The sequence below is a fragment of the Pseudochaenichthys georgianus genome, chromosome 16 (assembly GCF_902827115.2).
Source record: "Pseudochaenichthys georgianus chromosome 16, fPseGeo1.2, whole genome shotgun sequence".
NCBI lineage: Eukaryota > Metazoa > Chordata > Actinopteri > Perciformes > Channichthyidae > Pseudochaenichthys > Pseudochaenichthys georgianus.
Genome location: NC_047518.2, coordinates 34,788,823 through 34,800,170, shown reverse-complemented (window position 1 = coordinate 34,800,170; position 11,348 = coordinate 34,788,823). Strand labels below are relative to the sequence as shown.

Below are 11,348 nucleotides of genomic sequence, written 5' to 3'. Positions count from 1 at the left end.
TTTCAGCGCTGTGGAGACATCCAGTGTAGCAAAACAAAGGCAATATGACATGTATATGACATTATAATACATGAATACAATGCAATAGGTTCTTCTACAGGCTGTACCGTATGGCTTCAGATTAAAGATGTCCTGAACCAAACATTCCCCCACGAGGTTTGAGAATGTTTGCCCAAAGAGATGCATTTGGTTTGAAAAAGAATAGTATGGAAACAGTGTTTCTGTTAATCTTTTGAAATGATAGTCTTTGGAATAATGTAAAGTAATCAGGGATTTAATTGTCTGTTGTTTTGAGGATTGTTTTAATTTGAAAAGAGAGGAGTTTGTCCCCTTATATTTGATCAAACCCCCCTATATGTATTTTGGGAAATGGGCAACAAACTGACTTTAAATGGAAGTCAAATGGACGATACTTTAGAAATGTTCCTACCAGCAGCAAATTAAACGACCACTCACAGACGGAGAGGAAGAGTTATCTGAGCTTTGAGCTGCGGGAGGATAAATAAAAGCATAAATCATATGCTGCGTGTAAATATCTCTGTCCTTTAAGCAGCGATGAAAGCAGGATTTAAAGATGGGGGGAAAGCGTTGCATGTCATTCAACTTGTCACTTCTGGCTTTCAAACAACCCTTCTCTGCTTGAGCCAATCTCTACTGCGGCACTTCTACACACGCGCTGACATTTCAGACAGTAAATTCAATTTGTACCAGACAGGGAAATTAGATGCGTAAGGCTCTGACCCCCCCCCATCACATCCGCACATCTGGATTTATCCTCGCTGAGTGAACCATAGCAACAGATGCTTCAGAGAAGAATAGAGCAAAACGTTTCTGCTCGTTCCCCTCTGCTGTAATGTGAGCCTTCAGGGTGAAAGAGGATCAGGAAGGTTTCAATGGTTGCCAACAGATTGAACACTGGAGCAGTGAGAAGGATTGTGTTTCAGTGATGAAGTTTGCTTTCATTAGGAAGTTCTTTGTAGGAGGGAGGAACTACTCTCTTCCTGCAGTGAATTTATATAATAATCATTGTGTGAAAAGACCTACTTGTTCTCCCGTGCTTTTGCAGAAGACGTATCAGTCTATGTTTTCTAAATTGGAGTTTTCTATATTGTTGTGTTTTAAAATGTTTTTACATCATGTATGACGGTTTTCACTCTGTGAGTATGGTTTTATTGTCTCGTGCTTTTACATTCGTTTCTTTTTGTCCTATCTTTTTTGTCTAAATGTATTTATGCTGCTTTTTTATATATATATTGATGGACATCACTTTGGTCGACTCTGTTGTCATTAAATGAGCTATATAAATAAAGTTGGATTGGATTGAAGGAGTACTTGTCGGGTTTACAATCAGTTTTTTGGGCTGTGACACACAAGACGTTCAATTGGACATGAATCAACAACTCATACGATTGATACCTAATTCACTGAGTCGCCGTGTATAAAATATACAATATTTGACACACTGTACAACACATTAATTAACGTATTCCTGCCTGCAGATAACTCTCCTTGCAAAATCTCTTACAAACTGTTTTTAAGAATGTGTATTTGAATGCCCGTGTTTAATTTTAGCTTGGATTTTTTTTTGGCAGTGGTTTGCCTCAATGTGGTGCAAGATTACAAGACTTTAGTTTTAAAGGGAATTCATACATATAGGTTCTCATAATTCATTTACATATTTTACACATCTTTACTGCATAGAATGACTTTTTTTCCAGGATATGCCTCCATTCTCAAGAGGTTTAGAGGTGTGGATGGATTGTACAAGCTACCCTTCACTTGTGTTACAATCTGAGCAGTGATGGAGAGCACAGAGGCTTATTTCAAAAACAAAGAAAGAGAATGCAAATAGGCAAGAAAGTGAATATGAATTAGTTTGATATTATAAAACCAGGCATTAGTTTAAGATATAAGAAGTGTGAAGTTAGATGGACACTTATTCTATACATATATTAAGAGTGACATCTACTACTGATAACTCGACCTTTAGTGAGTTTTAAAGGGTGTTTAAAATGGAAGTAAAACATCTACACTGAAATGTGACATCATGTGATTTAATTTCAGAAGACCAGGGGAATCAAGCATGATCAAAGACATCAAAACATGCGTGCTGCATCACTTTCCGTCTCACAAGCTTCCCAAACACGCAGCTTTACTCTACGGTTGGAAAAGCAAATTCCTTGACACAAGAGTAAGGAATTTCTCACATCCAGACAACTCGCTCCACAGCCGATAAACAAGGCTCTAAGCACGACTGAAAACATCTACACAAACGTGATTTCAAACAGAACCCCTGAAATAAATAGAACGCCAGTTTAAAATGCACCGAGTGAAAGGTTTTACATAAAGTAAGGCAAAATATCTGAACCTAGCTACTATTTAAAGTTTGAATATCCAGCTATTTCAAGTGACAGAAAGAAAGAAGAGTTTCAGTGAGATGTTGGATTAAAACAAGCACCTTAAACCCAATGTTTGAAATGAAAGGATTGGATGAAGCAGTTTGCTTTGTTTATCAAATGTAGGCCTGGATGCCCAGAATGTCTCAAATAGAATTAAATTAAAAAAAATCATGAACAAACAAAAAACCTAACACTTATCCAGTCATTAAAAAGGAAGTAAAACTAAAAGGTAAAAACGACATTGTCTGACACTAAAGCAGTCCAAGCCTTTGGTTATGCATAGTTCTTTGTTGAATGTCTCAGGCTATCAACCATAAACTCCACCGTCTCTCAGATAGCAGCTGTTCGCATCCGGTCTTAGAAAAATAAAGAGCAATGATAAAAACAAACAAATGGCTCTTCTCAGACTCCTTTTGCTTTGTGTGTCTGGTTTTCGTACAGCGTTAGCAGTTTTGGCTTGATTGGTGTCTGAACCAAAGAGAATATTTGGAGCAGTGAAGCAGCCGTCTCTCTGATTAGTGATGGGGGGGCTGACACCTCCACATCCAGCTGGATCAAAGCAGGAAGGGCTGGTCCTCCTCCTCCTCGTCGGCGCCGGGCCCGGGGTCGCTGAGGCACCTCGTCAGCTTCTGAGGATCTTTGCCATCGGCTCCCTCACCTGTTTTGTGAGGCCTCATCATCAGGCCATGGTCCTCCTCCCCCCTCACCCCCCCCCGCTGCTGGCCGGCCCGTCTGAACTCATCCATCACGTTGACGGAGTCCGGAGACTGGGGGGAGGCCAGGTCCACCTGGAAGGTCGGCACGCTGTCCGACTCCGGCTTGGCTCTGTAAGACTGAGGGTCTACAGGCAAGAGGAGGACATGTTAGTTAGCTTCATGAAGAAGGCTTTAAATACGTTTGTCTTCATTCCATGAGCGTGCATGAAAACACAAATAATGGTGGGAGAATGCAGTCAACACACAACACAAATCAACAAATCTACCAATGTACAATCACTGCACACACAGGACAACAGGGGGCTTCAAGACCTTTCCAAATATTCACTACACAACAGAAATAATGCCACAACGATTTACAATGCAGCACATGCTGGAAATGATTTCACCTGGAGTTAAGGTTCAGTGTGTTGGATTTAGTGACATCTAGTGGTGAGGTTGCAGATTGCAAGCAACTGAATATCACCTTGCTATCTGTGGTATTCTCTAGGACCTTCACCTCACTCAGAGGCCATGCTTACAATAATGAATATTTAAGAAACAATGAAATTCAGACAGACCATAGCACTACCACAGAATGTTAACATGGACACTAATACTGTTCAGGTGGTTGTCTACTAATGAAAACATAGTTATTTCTGCAAATAATTCCTTACAAATTCTACACACTGAACCTTTAAAATGTCCAATGGGACGCTGACATTCTATAATACATCATGCTTGACTCTAATCTAAACAGCAGGGTTTGTTTCTCAGCTATAATGAATCATCCATATGTGGCCATGTCATGAGATCGCTTTTGGTAGTGATGAATAATTAATGATTGTTACCAAGCAACATGATTGACACATGCATGTTAGGACCGCTGTTGGGTTATCGAGTCAAAATGAATCTTCTCTACACTCACTACATACCTGGACCGGTTTTGTTTCCCTTTTGCTGCAGAGCAGGTTTGAAATCAGTATCTTTGCCTAAAACGAAACCACACACTGGTTTACATGCTGGCAGCCTCATGCAAACATAATTCCACCAGGGGGTAAATATCTATTTCTGCAGCAGTGAACAGTCGCGGTGCTTCCTGCAGTGTTTAGTGGTGTGTAAAGGCTGTGAGCCCGACAACATATAACGTATCATCGCTTTGGGTGTCGTCAGTGACATGGAAAACGTTCTGCTATTGCGGTGCCTTTTAGTATGGAGTGTTTGTGTTTGGCTGCAGCTAAGATGGATGAGTTTACCTGAGGACAGTCTGGCTCGACACATGGTGGGGGAGTCGGGGGGGGCAGCAGGCACCGTCAGGTAGTTGTTCATGTCTTTAATCTGGGAAAACACAGGGAAAATATATGTTTTAAAATAAACACACACGTTGTTTTCACAGCAGCCCAACTAAAGCGTTTCAGAGATTCATCATTAATCAATATCTTAGAGGCGCTTCATTAAAATTATTTGTTGCTTTCTCTGCAGGAATCCTCTCGAGTCTGCACTGGCTTCTAGCACATCGGTTTTCATTATGTAATTACAGGCTGATGGAACAGAAGTTTGTGTTGGAGACAGCGAAATGCGTGAATACATCAGCCTCCATTTGTGTCGAGGAAATGAATTATGGAGACTGAAGGTGGACTTTAATTGGAATATAAATCATAGTTTTGGCTGAATCATGTAACTGCTGCCGGTACAGAAGGAGAAGAGCTGCTCCTCCTCCGATTTGGATGTGTTATACTTTTCTTTCTGCATTATAACATCTTCTGTTATTCACCAAGTCTGTGTACCACACCTATCTTATTACAAATAGTCTCCTTTGGCGTTGGCTAATCAACAGAATGTGTTTTACCTTTAGCTGTGCGTGTGTCAATAACATTTGACACAGCAGGTTGGTGCCTCAGACTGATTGTGATTTGAGGCATTACCCTCACAGAGACTGATAATATCATATTTATAATAATAATCATACCTTCTTCTCCAGCTCGATCATCTTCTGCTTCTTGATGAGTAAGTCATCGAAGCCATCCTCGAACGGATCGGCCACCAGAGTGTGTCTGTTGTAGGAGCGCAGCTGAGAGAGGAAACACAAATAAAACAACTCGGTTTATTCTGTTCCCAGGGTATAGTCTTCACTGCTCCCTGTGGCAGCTTTTGGGTATTACAGATGTGAGTAGAGGATGAGGATGTGTTGGTATACTCAAATAACCTTTAGTATAAATAAAAAACGCTCACAGAATAATAATAATACATTTAATGATTAACGGATAGAATATATATAAAATAGAAAGTTGTGGCACTGTTTGTTTCTGTTTATCTCAAGGCCCTGCAGAAAATATGTTGAAAACAGTCCCTGATGACCCCAAGGGAACATTGATGTTTTAAATCAATGAGAAGTCTCTCGTTAAATCAATGACAATTTTTCCGTCCCTACAAATTTAAGTCAGAATTGGTTAATGTATGAGTAGAGCTACTGATTTAATTCTAACTCTGTAAAATCAATACTATAGTCTCTAGGGCTTCACGATATATCGTGTCGTGACGATAATCGCGATCGCATTTTTTTTAGGACGTGCGATATTAAGTAGGCAAACTAACTCAAACACGTCATGTTACAATTATAGAAGAATAGAATAGAATAGAATTCCTTTATCGTCATCGCACCAGGTACAACGACATTTAAAAAAGCAATCCTCGCAGTGCATTTCCACATAAAACGAATAAGTATATATCTATATAAACATATACACACATAAACATATGCTCACACATCCATACCAACATGCATACATGCCCGCACATTATTTAAATACAGTTTACAATATAAAAAACACAGGGATTATATTTTGCATCTCTGATGTCGATCAGTTAATAAGTTAATACAACTATTAAAAAGTAGTGCAGTTGCAAGTTGTAACCGTTCAGTTCAGCGTTTTATTTTGCTGCTTGCTACAAAAGGAAAACTTGCGTGGCTCTCACGTCAGGGGTACTTGAGTGAGTGACATGCAGGCTCTGCATGCACAGCAAACCACCAATCACCATCAAAGCAAACGGACCCGGTGATTAAAGGTAAACACACTGAATAAAGTAGTTTGTGTTTCTCCAGGGCAGTTCGGCGCTGCTAACCGAGCTAGCTCAGCTTGTTGCTCTGATAACTTAAGATCCAGACGTCCGTGACTAAAATCCTTCATCCGGTTAAAATATAGTTAGAAAAATACCAATTGTATAGCATTAAAGTTCAAGAAAGGATGCTTTGCAGAAAAAAAACGGTCTTTTCTTCAATTCCTGTATCGCAATGTCAGTTTTTTCCAATATCGTGCATCCCTACTATAGTCCCATATAACCAGTGAGAATCAATATGAATAGTGATATCCTCTCAACCCCCCCCGTAATATAAGGCAATACATCTGTATTGCTCATAAAGTGGTGTTACCCTCAACCGTGTCCTCTGCAGGTTGCTCCTGAGGATTTTCCTGATCTCCTCCTCTCGGCCTTTAGACAGCTGGGACGGAGCTTTCTCAGCAGGCTTGGCAGGAGGAGGCTTCTTGGGCTGGATGTTCCTGAGAAATATAACACAAGTTAGGATTATGCGTGTTTGTACTACAGACACACATGACAGGTGACACAGACAATACAAAAAACCCAATTATCTTAAAGGTCCCCTATTATCCGGTTTTTCATCAATATATTATAGGTCTCAGATATATACAAAACATCTCTCTGAAGTGTTTGGCTCCAAACACCAAACAGATCATTGCAGCTTCCCATAATCCCCTCTGTTTCAGCCCTGTTTCGAAAGTGCTGATTCTCTGTCTGTTACTTCAGATGAAAATAAGGAGCCACAATGGTGCTCTAGGAGGAGATGCAGGTGATAAGGTGTGTGGGGGGGGGGGGTGGGGGGGTTACCTTGGTTGGTCATTGGCTGATGGTTACACAAGCCAAAAAATCGTTATGACATCACAAAGTGGCCAAAATCTGATCAGATCGTTTTCAGACAGGTTTTTATATAAATGGATCAGGACAAAAAGAGAGAGAATCTTTGTTCCTGAAACTTCCAGAATCTCTTTACACAGAGGGGACACATGGTGATGTAGAAAAGACATGAACAAGTGGATTTTGCATAATAGGTGACCTTTACTGGGATCATCTAATTCTCAACACTGCAGATCTCTACTGATGTATCAAACTATCTTCAGCTTTTACTTACATTTAGTAAGAAATAACCAATGCACACATGCTGGGTGTTAAGACTGACCAACGCTAACAATTCATCACTGACTAATTGATACTGCAGATGTGTGACATGAGGCGTAAACAGCTGCTTTTTTAAAGGTTACAGCATAAAAGCATTCTGAATAATGAAAAGCAAAGACTCCTCATCTTGGTGCATTCACACATGACAGAGGAGACGATCATTCAAATGCTGTTAATGTAATACTAGCTGCTTAGAACTAACATCCATTAGCTGGTCTCTCAATCAAAAGTGATTTTAAGAATATTTAGATATGGAAAAATTGAATAAAACGTTCAAAATAAAACCCTTGACGTATTATAAATCAAACAAAAGACTATAGAGTGTGGTATTACACAACGTATGAAAGAGGAACTGTTACTTCCTGTTCCATGTAAAGCTTTGACAGAAACTACTGCGGTTAAAAGGTCCAGATGATGTTGAACTGATTACTATGCATTAAGAAGACCTTTTACTTAATCAGAAAACACAAAGTATTAGAACAAGAAATAATCGACTGCAATGAAAATGTTTTATAATTACAGTGTATCAAATTGCTTCTGTCAGCTGTTTCTGCAGATATATACAGTAGCAAGCTTCAGCTCATTAATTAGCAGCCTAGCCCACATTTTTAGATTTCAGGTCACTCTCAAAGCTTGTTTTTGCTGAAAAAGTATAAAAAGTATACTGGGAACTACCTGCATAACATACGGCAATAGAGAGTGACTAGCTATAGATTCAGATATTTCCCCAGGAGTTTGTAGAGACAAAAATCTGAGCTAAAAGTGAGTGCATTTTGTTTAAATAAATAACTTTTAGCTTCCAATTCTTCCAATTCAACTTTTAAAATGTGATGACATATTGCTGCCCCCAAGTGGCGGTAACAATCAGTAAAGCTTTAAGAATTCGGGACAGTTGGGTATTCTGAGAGGATGACAGAAGACAGAGTGCAGAGATGGCACAAAAGTACACACATCCTTTACTCAAGTAGAAGAACAGATACTTGTGTTTAAAAATAAAACTTGTTTACTCAAGTAAAAGTAACGAAGTATGGGCTTCGAAATGCACTTAAGTAAAAAGTACCCATAAGTACCAACTGTTTTAAAGAGTAACCGACCTCCCTTTATATTAATAGAACAATAATGTCATTGTTAGCCAATGAATGTTTCCATGCTGAACAACGGCAACATGACAACGTTTTCATTGGTCCCTCTTCTTTAGAGAAGACCAGGAAGTGATGGATACACGGATCGTGTTCAAATCAATAGGCACGCAATGACTCTAAATAATAATGATCACGCACCAAACACACATTCAAACTAAAGGAACCAGCCTGTGTTCAAAACGTAAGAAGTAGAAAGTACAGGTATTTGTGTTAAAAATGTAAGAAGGTTAAGTAAAAAGTTGTCAGAAAAATAAGTAGTGGAGTAAAGTACTGGTACCAGAAACATTTACTTAAGTACAGAAACAAAGTATTTGTACTCCACTACTTCCCACCTCTGACAGAGTGTATGCTCACACTTACTGCATGGAAACAGTGGAAGGCATAGCAGACGGCAACTTGAATCCTCCTCCGCTCTCCACCATCTCAATGGCCTGTTTGAACTCCATCTTGTGGTAGAAGGCGATGAGCTGTGGCTCCTTGGAGCGCTCGCCTGCAATCAGGCACTTCTTCACATACTTCTTGTTGAAGCGGTTCAGTCTGGGAGGAGGAAATGAGTTACAGATGAGAAGAACCACAAGGGGAAATCACAGACATTGAGTAAGAACATGACAGAGAGGTTGTACATCTCTAATGCATATTGGAAGAAAACAAAAAGGAAACGTTTAAAGTGGCAAATAGACAAGCAGGTTGTTTCAACGTAACATTATGAAGTACATGTCGAACGCACAATGTAATGGCAATAAAACCATGACACCATCAGTGTTAACATTGGTTACGCCTCCCAACAAAATGCATTGTCCTGTGCAATTTTGCCAGCTTTCTTCTAATAATTGTAGCTAACATTAGCTCCTAAAATCTCTTAAACTTGGTAGATGATGTCATAGACTTGTTTTCATCTTGGAGTCATATATGCTCAGCTCAGTGGTTGTGTCAGTGACAGCATAGGCGAGACTGACTGTGCACTGCGTAAGATGAGAGGTCGAGCCGGAGATAGACAGTGGTTACTCTGAGCAGCGTTAACTGTATAATCCATACTTGTCCTTCCAGTGGTGGTGTCCATAGTGTCCACAAATGTCCTCAATTCCAGTCAGGAGGTGGTCCAGGAACTGGGGAGAAAAGAAGCAAAACGGTTTTTAAAAGGAGAGTAACAAACAAACTAAAGACCCTTACCTTCTCTGTGATTATTTTATTTATTTTGTAAAACAGACTTAACAAGATACATAAATGTCCAGTAAATTAACCTACAGTAGGTCTAATAAACACAACTTCCCAGGGTCCCATGCTAAATCTGCTTGAGTACAATATCAAAAGGAATGTTGACAAAGACTTTCTATGTACATTTTCTTTTTCCAACGTTTTATATGGACAGTACTTGGAGAACTGTGATTACAGGTACACTAAGGCACCACAGACATTACATTTGCGTCACCACAGTTACCATTCCTCCAGTAATACCCCCTCCCAGCCAACATCATTACTAACAGCAGCAGGTGAGCAGCTATAAGACTGAAGTCGTGGGAGAGAGCCAGAAGCACCCAGCTGACTGATGGGACCGCGCTCATTAGCAGTGGCTGCACGCCTGCTCACTGGAATTTATAAATGCATTTGTTTCTCAGACCGCAGCCCTGGTGCTCTGACTCAGTCTGTAGATGCCTGTCTGACATGCAGTGTTACTATGGAAACAAGTCATTAAGCGGAGCCACATCATTTACCTCTGCTTGTCAGAAGAGACTGATATATGTAACGGCTGCACAGCGACGAGGGTGGGGGGGAAAAGGTCAGTTTGCAAAAGAGGCAACTTTATGCTAAATAGTCCAGGAGCTCAAGGGTGGGAATGTACAGCATAATGTTAGGATGCTCTCCTGGTTACACTGATACTGAGTCATGGGTGTATTCCTCTTTAACTACACACATCTTGACATCTCCTACTGCTTTTATATGATTATATGTAACTATGGATTCATTTTCTTGTCAATTGATGAGCTGATGTATTGATTTATCTTCTTAAAGTTCAAGGTAATGCCACCACTGTATATGATATTTTTTACCTATAAAAACAAGATATTCAGTTTAATATGACATAAAACTGAAATTTGAAAGGTGGGAAACTGCATTTTGTGCCTTTCACAACCTAGACTCAGTTACAAATACATCAAGTCAAATCACAAAAAGCATCTGCAGTATCTTTGTGGGACAGGTATGAATTTGGTAAATAATTTAATAGCCTCGAAACCAGATGACTGGGTAGCATTTTATTTCTGATGTAATGCTGCGGTGTGAGCAGCGGGAGTGCGTCCTCACTCCTCAGGTCATATCACCGGTGGTTTATGGTGGAGGAGAAGCCATTAGGAGAGCCTGCTCTTCTAGCCCTGAGCACTGATGACTTACTGCAAAGCCTCAGAGAGGTACAGTGTGTGTGTGTGTGTGTGTGTGTGTGTGTGTGTGTGTGTGTGTGTGTGTGTGTGTGTGTGTGTGTGTGTGTGTGTGTGTGTGTGTGTGTGTGTGTGTGTGTGTGTGTGTGTGTGTGTGTGTGTGTGTGTGTGTGTGTGTGTGTGTGTGTGTGTGTGTGTGTGTGTGTGTTTTTATCTGAGCTGTATTTATAGCTTTACATAACTCAGGACTTGTGGATTAGAACCAACAATTGTGTGTGAGATAGTGTGTTCAAGTTAAAATTAACTAAATGGTAAAATGTTAAGAAAAGTTAATTCTTTGGATTTATATTTACCATGCTGGAAAAAATGTATATATATTTCCATGCTGTAACTGTACACAGAAGAGCACACTATATAAGGTGTAGTACTACCACACAGCCAGTAGGTGGAAGCAGCAGTCAGCATTTGATGCCCTGAATGGCCTCAGAG

The 11,348-nt window shown here is 40.0% G+C and overlaps 1 protein-coding gene across 2 annotated transcripts in view; it reads right to left on the bottom strand.

Moving 5' to 3' along the window:
• Positions 1-2,040: 2,040 nt before the first annotated feature.
• slc9a1a (solute carrier family 9 member A1a) overlaps positions 2,041-11,348 on the bottom strand; it is a 43,816-nt gene continuing 34,508 nt past the window's right edge. The window contains exons 7-13 of one of the 2 annotated variants that reach the window (XM_034101995.2): positions 9,523-9,593; positions 8,848-9,024; positions 6,525-6,651; positions 5,064-5,165; positions 4,351-4,432; positions 4,030-4,086; positions 2,041-3,240 (exon numbers count right to left, since the gene is read on the bottom strand). In XM_034101995.2, the coding sequence (XP_033957886.1) occupies positions 2,954-3,240; positions 4,030-4,086; positions 4,351-4,432; positions 5,064-5,165; positions 6,525-6,651; positions 8,848-9,024; positions 9,523-9,593 (903 nt within the window). In that variant the 3' untranslated portion in view covers positions 2,041-2,953. The remainder of the gene's footprint in view (positions 3,241-4,029; positions 4,087-4,350; positions 4,433-5,063; positions 5,166-6,524; positions 6,652-8,847; positions 9,025-9,522; positions 9,594-11,348) is intronic. The other variant, XM_034101996.2, reaches the window with a different exon arrangement.